The following is a 21,255-nucleotide window of genomic DNA, read 5'->3' on the forward strand; positions in this document are numbered from 1 at the left end:
TGTAGTTGTTTTAATAAGTAGGTCAGTCATGTATTTTAGATGGGAGAGTAAATTTACTGTTTGAACTCTTCTATTTGTGGATGAAAACATTGATTATTACAGTCCTTCACAGGGTACAAAAGCATGTTTGATGTTTGCTCAGACCCATCAAATATTTATCAATGTTCCTGCAAGACTACTTAAAATTAGATTCAGGTGCTGCCCTTTCTCTAAATGTATTATCTCATGGGAGCAGGAGTGGGGTTAGGGAAGGGAAATAACTCACAAATATTTCTTCTCATAATGTTTAGTGCTGGAGAATGACGTATAAACAACAAAATCTTCAAGTCTAAATGTCACCACAATTAGTGTACTCCCTCCCCATTCTCCCACTTACAGTCTGAGGCTAGGTATGGGATGGGCAATAATTTTTGGTGGTGGGGGGCACACCATGATTTTGGAAAGTGGTCAAAGGCTGCACTTTTATGTGGAGGAGATGTAGGATCTAGGATAGAGGTTGGGTGCAGAAGGGCACATGGGGCAAGGGACTGGGGTGCAGGAGATGGTGTGAGGTCTGAGAAGGAGATTGGTTGAAGGAGGTGTTTGTGACCTGGGTCAGGGGATTGGGGTGTAGGGACAGGAAGGGAGTGGGGGTGCAGGAGAGGATTCTGACCTGGGGGAAAGGGTACATGCTCTAGGATGGAGTTGTGACCTGGAGCAGGGGGGTGCACAGGGTTTAGAAAGTGATCTGGAGGAGGGAGTTGGGGAGCAGAAGGGGCTGGGGTGCCAGAGTCAGGCTTGGGCTGGGAGGAATTTACCTAAGCATCTCCCAGCCTACAGCACCCAGAAGGCAGGCCAGACTCCCTGCTTGCTGCAGCCCAAGAGCATTGAAAATGCTGCCTCCTCCCTCCACATGGATTTCCGCTCTGGGAGGGGGGAGAGGCTTGCACTGTCCCCATACCCGAGGCCAATCTCTCAGCATCTACTGGCTGATTAGGAATTGACCCCGGCCAGTGGCCAGTTGTTTCCAACCAATAGGAGCTGAGGATTGGGCTGGGGGTGGGGAGATCACACAAAGTTGACCCCTCCCTCCTGAGTAGAGTCACATGGAGCAGCCCTGCATTTAAAACAGCAGCTGCTGCATACCTGAGGATCCCGGGTGGAGCGTCCGCAGGCCAGATCTGGTGGCTTGGTGGGCGGAATGCGGCCCACGAGAGGTATCTTGCCTACCCTGGCTAGGTCTACACTACAGCTGAAGGTCAGCTTAAGGTATGCAATTCCAGCTACATAAAAAATACAGCTGGAGTCGATGTACCTTAAGTTGAGCTTTGGCACGTTCCTCACAGCAGGAGGCCAACAGGAGAAATGCTCCTATCTACTTCCCTCACTCCTTATGAGGAGTAGGAGTTCAGGTGTTGAGAGGGGCACCCTCAGCATTTGATTTAGCAGGTCAACATCGATCTTCCAGGAAGTGGAGACGGGACTTTAGAAACACTTGAACGTATACATTTTCATAAATATATATATTTATTGTTGGGATTATATTGATAACTTTGGTCATTCATTTCTAGCAATATGACTATAAAGTTATACTTGCAGGGCCATCCTCTAGGGGTCTGGGCTCAGGAGAAATCAGCCTATATGGGCCCCCCTTAACATGTTTTAATACAGATAAAATCTGTTGTGGAGAGGGGACAAGAATATAAAAATAGCCATACTGGGTCAACCAAAGGTCCATCCATCCCAGTATCCTGTCTGCTGACAGTGGCCAATACCAGATGCCCCAGAGGGAGGGATCACAACAGGTAATCCTCATGTGATCTCTCCCCTGTCACCCACCTCCAGAGAAACAGAAGCTAGGGATACCATTCCTACCCATCCTGGCTATAGCCATTGATTAACCTAACCTCCAATGCTGGGGAGTGAGGGACAATGGAAAGTCACAGGCTGGAACCTGGGATAGGGCTAAGGGGGCCCCCCTGTACTGGAAGGTCCCAGAAAAGGGAAAGATTTGGGCAGAAGGGTAACAGATGGGTTCAGCCTGTCACTGGTGTGTCTCACAGTGCTGTGCTGGGTGACACCAGGAGCTGGTGGGGGAAGGCAGAGTGGAGTGGGCTGGGGTCCACAGCAGAGTGGATTCCTGCCACTGCTGGAAACCAAGACTGCCCCCCACCCTCCCACACACACTGATGCACTGGGACCTACAAAGCATGGTGCCTGGAACAGTTGCCTTGATACAATGTACCCAAGGAAGGGCTCTGTATACTTTTTCTATTGGACAAACAATATCCAAACAAAACAAAGAAGGTTTCCAAAAACCCTCACACCCAGCACAATTTGAATCTGTCCTTCTATAAATTACCAGCTGAGTCCTCTCTCTGTCCCCACAAGCTGAGAATAGTGAAGGAGCAAGTTGTGCTCATATGTGGGGGGACAAGTAGGGGATCTCTGAAGATTCCACAACTCAACCCCTGCAGAATTTTTTTGTGGGGGGAAGTATGTAGTGGACAAAGTCAGAAGAAAAAACAGAAGCTGGAAGTTAAAACTAGCCAAATTCAAATTAGAAATAAAGGGCACATGTGTTCCCCATGGGGGTGACTGCCCATTGGAACAAACTACCAAGCAAAGAGATGAATTCTCCATCTCTTGATGTCTTCAGACCCAGACTAAATATCTTTCTAGAAGATAACCTTTATTCAAACACAAGCTACAGGACTCAACATAGCTGGGGGGGGAGAGGGAATTCAAAGGCCTGTGCTATACAATAATAGGTTAAATAAAATATCTAACAGTCCCTTAAGATACAGGAATGTATGTATCCTGTGACGGGCTCAGTCATTGAGATCCCCTTGAGATTGTCACTTGACGGCCTGAATTACCACTGAGCCCACCAACATGCTCTACTGAGCCAGAACATCTGGTCTCCTTCAGCAAAGGCATAGAATTGTGGGCAGGGCCACAGTAGAGCAACACAGACAATGAGATCAGCTCAGCTCTGGAAAGGCTCCATCAAAAGGACTTGATATAGCACCCAGACACACAGCCCAATGGGACCAGAACCCCAGATAATCCATCATATCTGTATAAAAATTTTATACTGAGCATGCTCATAAATTGTTCGCCCCCTTTATCTATGAAGGAGAGAGATGCATAGCTGCTCCAGCATCAGCATAGCTGTTCCAGCATAGCACTCTGCAGGAAGATCGTTCTTGTCCACCCAATTGCTTCCTGCTAATGGGCTATTCGCTGTGTGTGGCTTCTTCTTTGTTGTTTTTGATGGACCGGAAATAGGCTTTTCCCCAACATGAACATAATGATGATAATCTACAGTCAATATTCCTAATTTCAGATACAGAAATAATACATGCCTACAAATAGAATATACACACTCAGTGGATTACAAAGTTTCAATGATATGTTACATGAAATATTTTGCATAAAGCATATTCAAAAATTATGTATATGAATATGCCCCAGGCCCCATTGGGGATGGCTCTGATATGAGACATCATATTCAGGAGAAATAGGTTAGACATTTGAGGTATTTAGACACTATGGTGATGGGACCACACATATACCCCAAGTAGAGTGGGAACCTCTCTCTACCACTGTTAATCCTTCCCTGGCTTTTGGGCCCTTCTTTTCACCTATGTCCCTTAAATCTTCCTACTTTCTGAATATAAGCTTGGCAGAAGACCTCCTGCCTTCAACACCACCAACCTCTGGAGAGGGATTCCTGTTTTACAAGTAATTACCACCCCCCTCTTATCTTAATCACCCTGCCTTTGATTGCAAACAAAATATTGACTTCCTGCCCGAGGCATGTTTTGTCTTCAGAATTTCCATTTATTAATGCCCATGCAGCAGTGCTACCTGGGAGCACACTTTGTGTATGAAAATGGGTGGGGCTGCAGCCCCCCTTCTTTCCCCATAAATGGAATTCTGAGAGTGCAAGGGAATGGACTAGATGACCTATTGATTTCTAGTCCTACATATCTGAGATGTGATGGCATGCTATTTCTTTTACTTTTTTGAAAAAGTAGCATTTTTTTGTATTCTAAGTGCATATTCAGTGTACTTGATATATGCTGAAGCTTCAAGAACTTCATCAGTAGAACATGGAAACCCATCAGTCAATAAATTTATCCCTTAAAGGAGGATATAAATGCTTTTTTTTAAACTAACCAATTGTTTGAGATCTCAACTCACTAACAGAATGCATGTTCTAGTTTAAAATGACAAGAATTGAATAGATTTTTTTTTAATCCGTCAAAACCTAAATTGAGGTTTCTAAATTTCCCTTGAGGGAGTTTATGGCATCACACACAACTGAAAAGAGAAAGGAGCTATTCTGTTTATCATACATTAAGTGCTTTGTGGTGTAATCAACACCGTATCATGAGAAACCCAAGCTACAAATCCCATGAGGTGTCATGACATCTCAAAAGGACCACAAATTAATGTTAAAATATACCAACTTGGGTGAAATATTTCAATTTAAGTCACATAAAAATAGAAAATTAAAAACTGTCAGGAAAATAAAAATTGTCATTTGTAGAACCTTTATTTTTGTATAGAAGATAGATTGACATTTCTCTGACCGGTTCTGTTTCTCTGGCCCCAATTGCCTATGTGACCATGGTGTTTGCACATCTCGGATCCAGCTCTACTTACTTCCTGAGTACAATATGTGGCAGTTTGTGATCATCTGGACCAAAAAGACATAACTTCTTAACAGGTTTTGTGATGAGACCCTCGCTGAAGCAGTTCTTTGATAAATTTTACTCTAGTTTTCACAGGCAGCTAAACAGTTATCTTTCATTTGTTACACACACTGTAACCTACTCTGTCTCAGGTTTGGCTACTTTGTGCACATAATTGTAATCACACCAGAGGAAAAATGTCATTTCCTGCTGTGTCTTAGCCAGTTTCATTCATTAGGCATCTAGAAATATAGGGAGAATATTCACACTGGTATTTTCAGCTTCAACCCATCTCCTCATGGGTAGTGAAATCCAGTGAAACTCTGGATTCACTGGTTAAAATCATTGTCTCCTTTTGGGACAGTAGCATGCCAGCATTCCTGAAGCAAGTTCTTATTAGATTTGCTCAAAAAACCAAGGGTTGACGTTGACTATCCTCAGTTTCATTAACTAAATTACACTTGAGAAAATGGTAGCAAGAAAACTCAGGCTACAGCTACACTGACATTTCTTTGCAGAAGAGGATATGGAACTCATTCTCATATTTGCATATCTTCTTCCGATTCTTTTTGTGGAAGAGATTTTGCTGATAAAAAGCCCCATGTAGATGGGGCCATTTGTCGGAAACCCCTTTTTCGCAAGATCCTGTAAACCCTCAATTTTTTTTGAGCAATAAGGGACCTTGCGAAAGAGGGTTTTTTTCTGACAAATGACCCCATCTACATGGGGCTTTTTATCAGCAAAACAGCTTCCGCAAAAAGAATCTGAAGAAGATATGCAAATGTGAGCACAATTTGCATATCCTCTTCTGCCAAAAAAACAGCATGTAGCCATAGCCTAAGTTACTAGAGTCCTCAGATAACCTTCTTATCACATAGGCTAGGTCAACTCTACAAACTTTAGTTGGCATCAAGGGCGTAACAAGGAGGGGTGGGAGCAAAATACCTAACCTTCCCCACCCCAAACCCATTACTGGAACTAGGTAGTGCCACGGCAGAGCCCTCTTCCTGCTTGCATGATGGAGAGATGGCTGGTCCAAATTTGAGTGGCACTGCGACCCCATGCACCTACTCTGCCTCACACTTTTGTAGCTTTCCAGTACAAGGCATCCCAACTATAAGTTGCCCTGGTATACATCCATTCTACACTAAAGCTTGTAGAAACTGATGTATTATAAGTCCTCACATTTCTCTTTTGTAAGTTGTGCAAAAAAAAAAATCAATATGCACAAATGGAAGACAGCTGTGGGGAAAAAATGTTGCATCCCTTTTTCGGAAAAGAGATGCAAATTAGACGTATCGCAATTGCAAATGAAGCGGGGATTTAAATCCCCCCCGCTTCATTTGCATAAACATGGCTACCGCTTTTTTCCGGCTCAGCACTTTGCCGGAAAAAAGCGCCAGTCTAGACGGGGATCTTTCGGAAAATAAAGCCTTTTCCGAAAGATCCCTTATTCCTTATTTTAAGAGGAATAAGGGATCTTTCGGAAAAGGCTTTATTTTCTGAAAGATCCCCGTCTAGATTGGCGCTTTTTTCCGGCAAAGCTCCGAGCCGGAAAAAAGTGGCAGCCATGTTTATGCAAAAGAAGTGCGGGGATTTAAATCCCCGCTTCATTTGCAATTGCGATGTGTCTAATTTGCATCCCTTTTACGGAAAAGGGATGCAGTCTAGACACAGCCCTTAAGTTCAAGGTTTTTGGAACATTATCGTGGACTTATAGGGTATGTCTAGACTACATGCCTCTGCCGACAGAGGCATGTTAAATAGGCTACCTGACACAGTTAGTGAAGCAGGGATTTAAATATCCCCCGCGTCATTAAAATAAAAATGGCCGCCGTGCTGTGCCGGCTCAGCTGATTGTCAGCACAACGTGGCAGTCAAGACACGGATCAGTCGGCAAGGAAAGCCTTTGCCAACCGATCCTGTAAACCTCGTTTCACAAGGCATAAGGGATCGGTCAGCAAAGGCTTTCCTCGTCGACCAATCCATGTCTTGACTGCCGTGTTGTGCTGATGATGCTGAAAGAACGTCTGCTTTTTGGGAAACTGTTCCTTAAAAACGGATGCGTTCCTTGGATGTGGCATGACTTTTCGGGGATACCTCTGGTGTCTCAGAAAAGTGCTGCAGTGTAGACATAGCCTTAGATCTGTGGGAGAGCTCCTAGTGAGGAAGTGCACAACCGACCCACCAAGGCCGTTAAGATTTACAGGGCTCTGTGCAGTATTATTAGATTGGTGTGTTGCTGTCCAGCATAGGGACACCAAAGAAGATGTCTTTAGTCTAACAAAAATATTTTTAAAGCAAATTTTAAACTCGGGTCCTGTAGACTAGCACAGTAAATTAAGTATCAGAGGGGTAGCGATGTTAGTCTGAATCTGCAAAAGCCTGTCTCTGGAAATTTCCACTACATGCATCTGACAAAGTGGGTCTTTGCCCACGAAAGCTTATGCTCCTACACTTCATATTAGTCTATAAGGTGCCACAGGACTCCTCGCCGCTTTTACAGTAAATAAAGAAACTGAGAGTATATACCTGGGGGGTTCCAAGTGCCTATTAAACGGCTTCATTACCACTTGAACCTCTTTCACAGGTTCACTGTTCTGTTGATAGGTCTGGCCGGCTTTTTCACTCTTTACTGGCTTCCCTCTGAAGTTAGACTCACCAGGCTGCAACAGGGACAGAACAGGGATAGAAAGAGGTGGGTGGATGGGCATTAAGAGCCAGTGGTGCCCCAGGTTTTCAGCTGCCCTTCGCAGCTGCGTATTCTATGTCTGGGTAAGGATGGTGATGGGTGTAGACAGGACACCCACCAGCACAGTAATTACTGCCCAAGCCAACCTATATTGACATTGGGGCATACCCTTTGTCTGTGTCTAGTTTGGGGAACTGTTCTTGCACTGCAAATTTCCCTCTACTAGCTACTGCATTTTTCTGACACAAAAAAACCTCAGAGCAAAGTCCTGACCAACTCCATAAATTGTCACTAGTGCAGCCCCCCCCCCCCCCCCCTTCTTGCACGGCCAACACTGGTGCCGCTCTGACTCGCACTTCTCCCTCACTCCCCTCCCCCCGGCCGGAGTCCGCGTCCCACTGACCCCTGCCCGCGGATGGGGGGGGGGGGGAAGGAGGCGGCAGCGGCTCCTCCCCCGGGGGCGGGACCGAGGCCCTGTCCCGCAGCGACGAGGAGCCGGAGCTTGCCGGGCTCTGTGGCGCCTGCGTCCCGCCCGCCCCGCGCAGGTAGGAGCCGCCTGGGCGCGCCCGGCTTCTGCATGGCGGCGGCGGCTTCAGCCCTCTGCTTGGCCCGGCGCCTGCGGCCGCGCCTGGCCTGTGGGGCGAGGTGAGCGGCGGCCGGAGGCTTCCGGGCTGTGCGGGGGCGGGGGCTGCCCGTTGACAGCGCGAGCCTGGGCCTCCTATTGCCCTGCTGCGGGGCCTAGGGGGGGTTTGGAGGGAGGCGGGTAGGCGGGAGGTTTCCCTGGCAGGGGTGTCCCTGAGAGGCCTGTGCAGATGAACATGGAGCCACCTGCTCTCCTCCCACTGAGGCTGCACAGGACCTCGCAGCCATGCCCGGCAGCTCCCTCCTCCAGGGTCCTGCCCTACAGCACCCAGTCCCCAAGGAGAGGGGGACTAGTGAACAAGGCGGTGTCATCCTGCAGGGAGGAGAGGAGGGTCTGTGGAGCCTGGCTCTGGCTGGGGTTGGCCTCTGAAAATAAATGCTGGTGCTGATGTTAAGGTGGCCAACTTCTTCCTCTTGCAGGATCCTGCAACTCTTCTTTTTAGCATTTCACTTTCCACGTACGCACTAATGGGTGTTTTCTGCTGCCAGAAAGATTGTTTTTGCTCCCTTGATTCCTTCAGGGTTTTTTTTTTGTTTTGTTTTTTTTCCAGGCCAAGGGTCATTTTTAATACAAAGGAGTCATGTTGAATTTTAACCAGGTCTTGGTCATTTAAGACATGTTGTTTTCTAAATCAAAAGTCACAGTCTTGCCATTATTTTTTTTTAAGTTAACATTGCCAGCTAGTTTATTCCCAAAGTTTAGTTAATTTAAATAGCTTGTGACCCACTGAGCTATCTCACATGTTCTGTGCATTGATCCACTTGCTGTCAGTGTTAAAAAGAGAAAATATGATAGAAATTGTATAAACTTTTAAAATTGGAATGAGAACATGGTAGGTGCTCTTCAGACATTTACATGCTTAAACAGGCAAGTAGTCCCACTGAAGTAATGGAATTTCATAAAGTTTAACATATGTATAAATATTTGCAGTATTTGAGACTTGAACACATCTTGTTCAATTAAGATTTAAAACTGTCTTGTAAAGAGTTTGTAACCACAATGCTGCAGATTTTTTTGGTATCTCATGAGAATCAGAAAGTAAAACTGACATGGCTTTTGTACATCAAGGCAGAATGAATTGTCAAATAGTATTAATAGTGAAATCATTTGGTTTCTTGTAACATAAACAGATTTTAACCCCTAAGTGTTGCTTATGTTCTAAAAGATACTGCTGGAAGTCACAGAATCACTATATTTTAAAACTTCAAATTTTCAGAGGGAAGTGGATCCTTTATTTCAAAACGGAGAATTTTATTTTAAACCAGTAATTCCACTGCTGAATAATTAAAAGGAGATCTGCAGATCTTTTAGAAGGATAGTACATAATCCTCAATGAGAGAGTGCTTCAAGTAATAACAGACAAAAGAGGCTGTTAGTAAGTGCTGGTATAAAATTCTAGACTATGGGGGCAGCAAGTTGAAGTGCAGATCTGTGGTGCTCCAGTGAACCAGACTCTCACTGACCATGTAGATCCTGCTGATGCACACTACAAATTCTCTAGTGCACTTTGACATACTGCTCTTTCAAACTGCAGTGTGTTAAAGTGAACTAAGGAAGTTTTAGTGCATGTCAGCACATGAACACTTAGGTAGTAGGGGTGTTAACTAACGTGTAAATGTGTAACTACTGGATTTCTTTTTAGCAGTTACACACTTACATGATGGGGCAGGCAGAGGCTGGTGCTTGCAAGGAGGGAAGTGGCTCTGTGGAAGCTGATATGTCACTTGCTTTAAGATCTAAAATCTTCAGAGGAAGGACTTTGAGGAACAGTGTGTATAATCTAGTTCTTTATAAATAGTTGTGTAAGTGACCATATGTTTAGAGATTACCAGCATCTGAGGAAAGAATCTTAATTGTATCTTCAATAACCAAGAAGTCCCATATGGTACACACCAATATAATTTTATTGAGGATTTGGGTTTGAGAATACGTACTATGCAGAGAGGGTGGTGGGAAGCAGAAGAGATTATGTAGACAAGGTTGGTTTTGGATTTTTATTTTATAATCTTTATTATAGTGAAGAACATAATTTTAATTACTTTAAACAATATTGTGAACACTGACAGGATCAATTATTTGATCTGCTGGAATGAGATGAGGGAGACTGGGTTATTTAAAATGTTATCACTCTAAATATGTATCCATAGTAAAGGCTTGATAATTCATTGGAATTGGAAAGTGTAATTTCCAGCTCAAGGAGACATACCTGTACTTGCTCTGATTGAACTAGTATACTAAAAATAGAGATGGAGTTGGTGCAGCAGTACAATGAACAAAATGGCTGAACTGACCCCCAAGTATGATCCTATCCAAGACCCCTATGTTCGTAATGAAGTGGCCAGCCTTTCCTGCTGCTTGTGCTGCTGAGACAACATTTTTGTTTTTATATGAGCTAGCTGAATGGGGTACGTCTATATGAGCTGGAAATTACATCTCCAGCATAGACCTATTCTTAGTGGGAATGCAGGATGTTGATGAGAGAGGCAAAATCAGGCTTCAAGTGCGCTAAGAGTCTGCGTCCTTTATTGTTGGAATCTGTCTTCAAAACACACTTTCAAAATAAATATTTTATTTAGAAATATCTGTTTCAGTTACTCGAGAGTGGTGAATGGTCTGAAAGCAGCTATTTCTGAACACTTTCTATCTGATGTAATTTAGGATTTGATGGTCAGACAGTTAGCCCATGCAGAATCACTGACGACTTCATAGTGGGGGTGCTCCTCTGTAACACAGGACACAAGTTGATCTAACGCAGGGGTTGGATCCATTCCCCGCTGACACTCCTTCCCCTCCCCCCCCCGAACCCTCACAGCCCCCTTTCTGGAGTACCTCCTGATACTCTGTCATATCTGATAATCTGGCACCCCCTGGGTCCCAAAGGTGCCGGATTATCGGAAGTTTACTGTACTTAGACTTTATTTAATGGGACTTCTGCTGCTGCATTTTTTTGCACATTTCTTTGAAGTCTGCATCATAAGTGGTCAAATCCAGCTTCATGCACACATTCAGGCTGTCTTCTGTCTTATGGCAGGGGGCTGGGGATGTGGGATGGAGGAGTCTGGGTTGGGGTGTATGATGGAGTCGGGGCACAAGGTTGGGGTGTGTGCAGGTGCAGGAATGTTATGGGAAGGGACTGGGGATGTGGGGGTGCATGAGCGTATGGTGGGAGATCTTGCTTATAGAAGTTCCAGAAGACCAGTATCTGATTTAATAAACTTATATTTCCAGAAAGCCAATCACTGCATTGCTAAGGAGCTACAGAATTTCTCATTTGTAACTCACCACTTAGAGCTAGGATAGGGTTTAAAAATTGTTTATTTGGCACACATATGAGAAATGTGGTGGGTCTCAATTCTAGCTTCCACACCACATGCTTATTATAGTGCATTGAACTAATCAGAATACTCAGTAGAAAAGTTAAGAATGTGAGAGTCATGGAAACTTAGCTGTCTCTATCATTCATAGTCATGAGCACCTGTCCCACCCTCACAGCACACTAACCATTAGAATAAGGCTTTCTAGTGTGTGAGATAAGCTTACTGTAATGCTGTCTTACAAATAATAAACAGAGGACTCCATTTGCTAAGGCTGTCAAGTCACATGCACATGATTTTACTTTGAAATGTATAGTTACATACAGAATGCATTCAAATTATGCAAATCAGCTCATTGAATATGTTGCACTATACAACTTGGCATCTATGCATCTTCATTTTTAGGGGGGAAAAATGAATGAAGAAAGAGCAGCTCGATTTAGCGGGACCTGGTTGAATTTGCTGTTTCCATTTTGTTTTTGTTTAAACCGTTAAGTTGCAAACTTCAACATAATAATAACAGCACTTACAACAATTTTCCAATTTAAATGAGTCTCTTCAGTAAGCTTAAATATGCTCAATAAGTAAATTCATAAGGGCTGTGTCTAGACTGCATCCCTTTTCTGTAAATTTAAATCCCCCCTGCTTCATTTGCATAAACATGGCTGCCGCTTTTTTCCGGCCCCCAGTGCAGCTTTGTTTTTTGGCTCTTAGTGTGGCTGCTTGTATGTGTGTGCGCTCAATAACTTTGCCCCGGAGTACCGGCACCTTTTTTCTTAAAAAAAAAAAAAAAAAAAAAAAAAAAAAAGCACTGTGTGCACTAATATGGAGGTGATGTGTTGCACATCTCAATATTGGCCTACATAATAAAATTCACAATGCACGTGGACATAAAAAATTGGAGGGAACACTGGATTTGGGATTGAAGGGCAATGGATGGGTCAGACCAGCGCTGGCATGTTCTCGCGGTGCTAGAATGCTGGCAACTGGTATGGTGGTGGATGCTGCCAGGAATTGGTGGGGCAGAGTGAGGTGGCTGGAGTCACTGCTGCCAGAGACTGAGATTGAGCCCTGCACAACACATGCAAACTAAAGTACTGGGCCCCGCAAACTGTCCAGCCCAGAGCACTGGCCCTGATTCACCATACCCATCAGGTGGCTCTCCCTTTAGGAATTTAGCACAAAGTTAAAATACCTTTAGTCATTTAGCTGGACATGTGGTTGTGTGTTGGCATTTTGTCAATAGATATTCAGTGCCCTGGCATGTGATCACTGGACAGTAAAATTTGCCTACTGTCATTCGAATATTTAGCCTAACAGTTCTGCAGCAGTGCATTACAGAAGGAATCATTAAAATACGTTAATGAAGCCAAACTATGGTAGATTTTCTGCAAAGGTACTAACCTTAATTTAGCTTAACTTGACTGTTACATTCTATGCACTGTTTATATTTGAGTTCTTAAAAAAAAATGAAGGGAGCGCTACTATTGTCTGGACAAAAAAATTAAATTAGATCCACATGGAAGCACAGGAAAATATGCTCATGTATATTTCTATAGGAAACAGTTGTCCAATAATAGTTAAAAATTAAATGAAAATAACGAAAACTAAAATGGCAATCTAATCAACTGTGTAACTGAACCTGCATTTTGTAGCTCATAATTATTACGTAGGTATAGGTTTTGGAACATGGATTGAAAAGTACTTTTACTGCTAATGAGCTTGAAGCAGATATTAATTGACAAAACTGAAAGTATTCTTTAGTCCTCTATCTTTAACTGGTTCTGAAATAGTTTTGCTGCCCTAAAACGAACCTGGTTATGTGATAAATGTGAACAGGAGTGTAGTTAGGATGTACATGTGTGTTTAAAACTGGGAAGTAGGAAAAGAGAGGTGCTTTACTAGGCTTCAGTATCTGGAATCATTTTCAACACCATTTTAGTTAGGTTTGTTGAAAGGACATCTAATGGAACAGTAGCAGGTACAGGCGGCAGGGGGCACAGCGGATACCGTACTGGGGAGAAATGGCTTTTAAGCCAGCTCATTCCTGCACTAGCTCCTGCTTCCTTCTCTCTCTCTCCCCCCAAACTCTCTTGCTGCCTCTGATATAGAGACAGCATGGTGGAGGAAAATGTGAGTAGTTGGTTCGGCTACGGGCAGTCAATTAGTTAACTAATCACTTACATCCCTGCCCATAGTCTGCACTCATACAAAACTACAGTGTACCTTATCTTCACTAAGATTTTATGGCAAGTACATTCAAATTAGCTACCATGAGTTAAGATTCCACCCTTTTTATATAGTGAAAACAACACCTTTGTCTTATGTGATGCTCGTCGCTGAAAACCTTTTTCAATGGTTCTACAGGTCACCACTATGAAAAAATTATTGGCTGCTCAAGTCTAAAGGAGCAGGTTTTTTCAGAGGCCCCGCACTAGTCAGTGTCTCTGCTGCAGCCATGTTCTGATTAAGGACATGTGATTTCATGTTTTCATATTGATTGCATCCTAAAATGCATTAGATATATATAATAGCAGAATTTCAAGAGGCAGGGAGAAAAGAGGTGATTTCATAAGAGGTGGTTGTTGAGGTGGATACAAAGCAGTTTTGGACAGTAGAAGCTGCAACGCAGAAGGATTTCATACCTGCTGTGGTCATGTATAGTCGTGGCTCCCAAACATTGGTGCATGGCCCACTGCCAAGCCTCAGACCTCTGGCTGCTGGGCCACAGTGGGGCCAGGGCTGGGGTACACTGCTCTTGCCACAGCTGTTGGGAGAGGCGTGTCCTGCCCTGCCTATCAGCCAACCAGCACTGGGTAGGGGTGGGGTCTCCTCCCGACTGCAGAAGAGTGCTGGCAGCTGGGAGGCAGCGCAGGGCTAGGTGAGGGGGTGGGCAGGCACTGGGGGCTCCAGGGGTGGTGCTACTTTTGGGGGGCTTTGAGGGGTAAAGCTAATACTGGGGGCCTCTGGTAATTGAGCGCAAAAAAAAAGTCATCTGCCCCTTTTAAGGAAGAGCAGCCATTTTGAACTCTGGTCTCTGTGGCACACCAGTGTTCCCCAGAACACAGTTTAAGAAACACGGCCCTATATTGACCAAGAAGGATTTAAAAAGCCAGTTGGATCAGTCACTCATGTCCTGGCAAACCTGCAGCAGGAATCAGGTCAAGAAAGTGGATGTGAAAGGGGAGAACCCAGGTCAGATGGTCTCTGACTAGGAAGGAAAGAACATTTTCAGCTCTCACTTATGATGTGGGAAGCCTGGCTGGAGCCAGGAAGCTGAGTATGACTTCAGCCTGTCAGAGCCTCTCTGAGGCTACGTCTAGACTGCAGCTTCATGCGCAATAAGCTTTTATCAGAAGAGATCTTCTGCAAAAACTTCTTGCGCAAGAGTGCATCCATACTGCAAAGCGCATCGAAAAAGCGATGCCCTTTTGCGAAAGAGCGTCAAGAGCATGGACATTCTCTCGAAAGTGTGATTGCTATCTACAGAATGGCCAGCGAGGCACCTGTGCTTTTCCTCTTTCCTCTTTTTGCCCAAAACATCCTCTTCCCCATCCCCACATACCTTGTGAAAGAGCTCTTTCGCAAAAAGGCATTCTTCCTCGTAGAATGAGGAATACCCACGCCAGAAAAACCCCTCTATGCTTTCGATTATTTTTTTGTATGTGCAAAAACGCGCTTGAGGTGTGGACGCTTCGTGAGCTTTTTTCGGAAAAATGGCTGTTTTTCCAAAAAAAACCTCTGTAATGTAGACATAGCCTGAGAGAAGCTAGGTCTGAAACAGGGAGTCCAGAGGAGTATTCCCCTAAAAAACATACTGAATAAAAGGGCTCTATCCAGTCATAAATTGGAACAGTCAGTTCTACTGTTTGGTTTTATTATATTTGTTTTATAACTTAGATCCTCCAAAAACAGAGGAACTTTGACATGGCTAGTTCTGACAGCATTAGACCATATGGGAGATGGCCACTGTGTGTGACTACTGAAGTCCTTCAGGGAAAGAAAGGAGGACACTACAACATGCCACCAGGGATGGAGACCAGCCCTAATACTGTGGAGACCAGCCCTAATACAGGCTGAAAAAGGCATCCTTTCCATTTGAGACTACTGACAGGATTGTTTGGCAGTCATGCTATTATTCTGATAGGATTATCTACAATGAGATTATGCACTATAATATCCAGCTGTGAATTGACCCTCCTAGAAGAAAGAGTTCCCTTTAGAACAAAATAAAACCTGAGATGGGTGGATGAGAGGAAGAACTAGTGTGTAATGGGTTAATCCCTGAGCTCTTGTGGTGAAGCCCTTTTATTTTAGACTGTTATGTGTGCTCAATATTGGGTCTCCAGTAAATATTGTAATAGGCCTTCCTTTATCTTCCCCCCCTCCCCACCCCCGCTACACACACACATGCATGCTGTTGAATGGCTCATGGATAGAACAAAAAATATAACAGTGTTCTTTTTCTGGATGGTGCTATTTGTTGTTGCAAGGACGATGTGTATAGCATGTCTATTGCTAAGCAAACATACTTCAGAGCTATGATGAATGTACCGAATGTACAAAATTCTGCAGGTGGATAGTGAAGGGCTTTAGCAAAACTGTTTGTTCAGCTTGCCAGGAAAATTGTGTGCCAGAGGCACAGTTAATGACTTGTTCATAATCATTTGACACTTTTTTTAAAAAGAGTGGCTGTCAGCCTTTTAATCATTTTTAAATCCTTTTGTGAGTGTTTCACTTGATTACTCATGAGGCTTTAGAAAATTAAAGTGAAATCAGTTTCTCAGACTGAATTTTCCTCTCCCATGTCTTTTATTTTCCTATGGAAATAGACTTTAAATACTTTTTTTTTTAACTCCCAGTATCCTTTCCTTTTCTGAATTGATTGCTGCATCTGGGCAGCCACCAGCGTCCACTAATCTCCAGGGATGATTATACTAGAGAGCATATTCTCTAATGGTCTAAGAAGTGGACAGGAGAGCTCACCTGTTGATTTAATTAATCTATCCCAATGAGCAGTAACCTTTCTCAGCAACATAGCGCTGTCCACATTAGCACTTAGATTGATGTAATTTATGTCACTCAGAAAGGAGGGTTATTGACACCAATGTTCGCTTTACTTTTTTCCATCTATAAGCAGAGTAAATTTTATGTGCACCAAGGCCTGTGCAGATGTGCACCACCAGTAGATACATATACTGGCAGCTGTGGGCAATCTCAAATGCCATCCAGCTGATTAGCATTCTCTATTGTGTGGCCACCCAAGTACACAGCATACAGAGAACACTGAGTCACAGCCTAAGCGACATAAATTACGCCAACAGAAGTGGTGGTGTAGGCATAGTCTTAGTCTTTTTGTCTCTCCCTAGCAAACAAATTGTTGCTCACGTGGTGGGAGAACTTTCTGGCTGGTGAGTCTTGCCCACATGCTCAGGGTTTAGCTGATTGCTATATTTGGGGTTGGGAAGGAATTTTCCTCCAGGGTAGATTGGCAGAGGCCCTGGAGGATTTTCACCTTCCTCTGTAGCATGGGGTACAGATCACAGCTGGAGGATTCTCTGCATCTTGGGGCCTTCAAACTATTTGAAGGCTTCAATATCTGAGATATAGGTGAGAGGATTATTCTAGGAGGGGGTGGGTGAGATTCTGTGGCCTGCATTGTGCAGGGGGTCAGACTAGATGATCATAATGGTCCCTTCGGACCTTAAAGTCTATGAGTTTATGCTTCTCCTCTGAAATTCATGCAAGAATTGAATGAAGGAAACAAACACATTTTTTTTAAATGCTCACCTTTGATAACACCAGCAAGCATTTTCCTTCATCAATGGTAACTCTGCCATGCAGGCAGGAAGTGGGCCATGGTAGCAGTTTCTGTGATGCTCTGTGTTCACGTCAGGTTCTGTACTAACAGCAGGAAACGTTACCAGTATGGAACGTCTATGCAGATAATTACTTTTAAAAAAATTGCCAGCAGTTTCTCCATGAAGTAGTTGCTCATGCTGTGGCAGGTCTTTGAACGCTCTCTGGATTGAGTTAGCACTCTTGTAGCCTTTAGGAAATTACAACTCTGTTTGGCATCCTGGAGTATTGGCATATTTATGATGCACTGTCACACACAGTACAAGCACAGGAAGAAAAGACAGAAAAGGTAGTTACCATATTATGAAGACTAGTTTCCCCACTTACTCACCAATGCCATTGTTAAGAGATGCAGGGGGAAAAGCTCAAAGCGTCTGCCATACAATGACTATTGCATGTCGTTGCATACAGCTTGGCAAGCTAAAATGAAGATGCACTTTGTAACATGCTGTATCTGAAATAGACTTTTTATGTTGCTACCAAGACTAAAACCCCGTGGAACATGATCTGTCTTCAGGATATTGGATTATATAAAAAAAAGACACACTCTCATAGAAGGGGTATGTGTACATATGAGAAGATTTACCTGGCATTGCTCGGGTCCTTAATGCAAATACGTTTTTTTTCTCTTCATTTAAATCATTGTTCTGTGGTGGACCTGAGGCTAGGGGTTCAGTGTGCCGGATGCTCTGCAGGGAGAGGACAACCCCAGCCCTCTGTCACCTCAGCAGCTTGAGGCCAGGGAGAAGTGCCTATCCATGGCCTTTGTAGATGCCGTGGTCACAGATGGGGGAGGAGTGCATGCCACCCAGTTGGGGGACAGACATGCAGACAAAGTCTCTGAAATATATAGTAGATAGTTGTCCCTTTCTCTACCCTTGCCCCCTGCTGGCCCAATGGGCTTATAGCTGTCTTAGTCTCCATCTCTGTCTCCTTGCTGCGGTCCTATGTTCATTCTACAGCAGGGGTGGTCAAGACAGCCTCCATGGGCTGGATCCAGCCTGCCAAGCCGGTGGATCCGGACTGCAGCTGCCCTGCTGTTCCCCTGCCTCCGGGCCAATCAAGCATGTGATGTGTTTGCCCCTGGACACCTAGAGAGAATCACCAACTGTTTTAAAACTACCTGCAGGTCTCTCTAGCTGCCACACGCCCTGGCACAGTGAGGTAAGGGGTTAAGAGACTTTGCACGCTTCTCTCCCCCCTTCCCCCCCCCCCCCCCCCCCCCCGCTCCCAGGCCCTGATTGGCCTGGGGGCAGGGGAAGTGTGTGAAGTCTTCTCTCACTATGGTGCTTAGAGGGAACCGCCAGCTGTTTTAATTTTCTTCACTAATTAAGAGTTTCTGATTCAAATTTACTATGTATGGTAATTATTCAATAAAATGAATAATGTTTGAAGTTGAAATCTTACAAAATTAAAACTGTTCTTTTATTTACCTTTGGCAAGCACATTAATAAATTCTATTACATATATTTAATTTCTTGAACTTTCCTATAAATCTACACAAAATGACTTTGCCTGGTCAACAACAGGCTTCGCCTGCAAGTACTATATAGTTTCTTCTTATGTAGTAGGTAAGTGATAAAGGGCTTATTAGTCATCTTTAATGTGGTATGTGATAATATTACTGTATATGTAACCCGCATGCTTGCATGGCAGCATTTAGTGATGTAAATAACCAAGGTTATGTCATTTCTTGTTTTGAGAGTACTCTTTCTGACTGCAGACTTACTTAAGTTAGGCAATGTGACTCTCTGCTGGCTGGGCTAGAGTCATCCAGAAACTGATTGTGGCAGAAACTAGACATGCATCAATAGCTACTTGAAATTTCTTGGACGACTTCAAAGGGTGTCCTACCAGACTGCTTGCCTGGAATGAAGAGTCAATGCTTACAGTGGAAAATCATGGATTCACAGAAATGTAGGACCGGAAGGGACCTCAGGAATATCAAGTCTAGCCACTTGTGCTGTGGCAGGACCAGGTGTTGGTCCAACTTGTTTAAAATGCTTTCAGTGATGGAAGCTGATACCAGAGCTTAACTACCCTTATAATTAGGAAATTTTTCCTATATCTTACCAAAGTCTCTCTTACTCAATATTAAACCCGTTGCTTTTGTCTTATCTTCAGTGAACATTTGAGAACAATTGATCATCCTCTTTACTATAACAGCTTTTAACGTAATGGAAGGTTTATGAGGTTGCACTTTAGTCTTCTTTTCTCAAGATTAAACATGCCCTACTTTTTTAATCTGTCCTCTGATATCAGGTTTTCATTTTTGTCAGTGTCCTTTGGATTCTTATGAAGTTGTCCACATCCTTTACAAATTGTGGTGCCCAGAATTGGGCCTGGTACTCCAGCTGGGGCCTCACCTGGGCCAAGAAGAACAGAGCAGTTATCTTTTGTGTCTTGTATACAATACTCCTGTTAACACATCCTAATCACATTAATTAATAGTCTTTTTTTTTTTTTTTTGGCAGCTGTATCACATTGACACCTCATGCTCAGTTTGTGATCTTTTATAACTCCAAGACGCTTTTGAGCAGTATTACCACTTTAACAATTACTCCTCATTTTGTAGTTATGCATTTGATTTTTCTTTCTTCCTATATGAAATACTTTTCATTTGTCTTTATTGAAGTTCGTCTTGTTAGATTCAGATCAGTTCTCCAGTTTGTCAAGGATGTGCTTAAAATTCAAAATGACCTCCAAATTGCTTGCAACCCCTCCCAGCGTGGTGTCATCTGCATATTTTATAATCATACTCAGTACTCCATTATGCAAGTAATTAATGAAAATAATGACACATACTGGACCAAGGACTGATTCCTGTGGGACCACGCTAGATATACCCAATTTGACAGCAAGCTATTTAACTACTTTTTGAGTACGGTCTTTCAACCATTTTGTGCACCCACCTTATAGTAAGTTCATGTACACCACATATTTAATATTTCTGAGCAAATGGACAGCCTCCATAAAAAAACCCAGAATGGAACACTTCAATATTGTTGTTAATGTTTTAGTTTTTAAACATCTAAAATTCTGTACATCAATGTTAAGTTAGTTTTACATCATAATGGGAGATTATTATTTAAACAGCCTACAAAAGGGGAAGGAAGAGCCTGCTATACTGCTAGTGTGATACCTAGTATCAGTCATCAGCTAAATGGACCGATGCTACTAGCTTTAGAACTGATGTGAGCCTAATTAGAGGCTTTATGTTCAAATGCTTTCCTGAATAAGAGACTTTGTTAGAAATGGGTCAGAGTGGGTGGATAGATGGATGGTTTATAAGAGAGATTGAGTGAGCAGGAGAACTTGAAATCTGATACAAGGCACTATAGTTGAAGTGTTGTCAGCATGGATATTAAAGGTTCTGATGCCCAAGGACTGATCTTTCATATTGAGAAAATACAGCTGGCCAAATGCAAATTGCATTTGGCAATAGCACCTGTGAAAAATTACAGCTTTGTCTTGGTTGAGGAGTTCAGATCCTGGACTCTTCTGCTTCTCTGCCTTATCCCACTTTGTTTCAACTGACTGAGCAGCCACCATGGTAACTTATCTGCTTATTATGTGTTGACATGCTGAGTCCATTGCGCATATACTTCTGCATGAAAATAACTGTAATTGGGGGACTACCAACAGGGGAAGCATAATAAAGACTGAAAACTTATAACAGGTTTTCTATATTCTAGAGTAGTGTTAAAAGTTTGGCAGAGAGGGTGAAGGCAAGCTTTTTCCAGTCCTTTGGGACTGACACTTCATTGTCAGCAGGATTGAATTTTGCCATTGAATTCTACAGGTCAAATGACGATACTTCTGTTTATCTTGAGTAGTATCTTCCTGACTTCAGAGGGGTTATTTGGGGAATGATATACTGCTTAGGATGAGAAAAGCTATGCAAGGTCTGGGCTGGTGTTTCTGATTAGGTTTGTTATTAAGTCTGCATATATACTTCAAATAGTCTTCATTTGCATCTTCAGTATTTTTACTGAAATCCTATTAAAATTCTGTAGAATTCACATCTTGGGAGTCGATTGTGGCCATTGTAACAGGGCCAGTCAC

General features: G+C 43.3%; 1 protein-coding gene across 3 annotated transcripts in view; it reads left to right on the plus strand.

Annotated features, from left to right (window-relative positions):
* Positions 1-7,765: 7,765 nt before the first annotated feature.
* Positions 7,766-21,255, plus strand: part of ECI2 (enoyl-CoA delta isomerase 2) — a 36,925-nt gene continuing 23,435 nt past the window's right edge. The window contains exon 1 of one of the 3 annotated variants that reach the window (XM_075921312.1): positions 7,766-7,919. Coding sequence is in view for 2 of the 3 variants with exons in the window: in XM_075921311.1 (XP_075777426.1) it covers positions 7,952-8,019 (68 nt within the window). In the remaining variant the exon portion in view is untranslated. Of the gene's footprint in view, positions 8,020-21,255 lie in introns of all 3 variants that reach the window. The other 2 variants (XM_075921311.1, XM_075921310.1) reach the window with 2 other exon arrangements.

The sequence above is a fragment of the Pelodiscus sinensis genome, chromosome 2 (genome assembly GCF_049634645.1).
Source record: "Pelodiscus sinensis isolate JC-2024 chromosome 2, ASM4963464v1, whole genome shotgun sequence".
Lineage (NCBI taxonomy): Eukaryota > Metazoa > Chordata > Testudines > Trionychidae > Pelodiscus > Pelodiscus sinensis.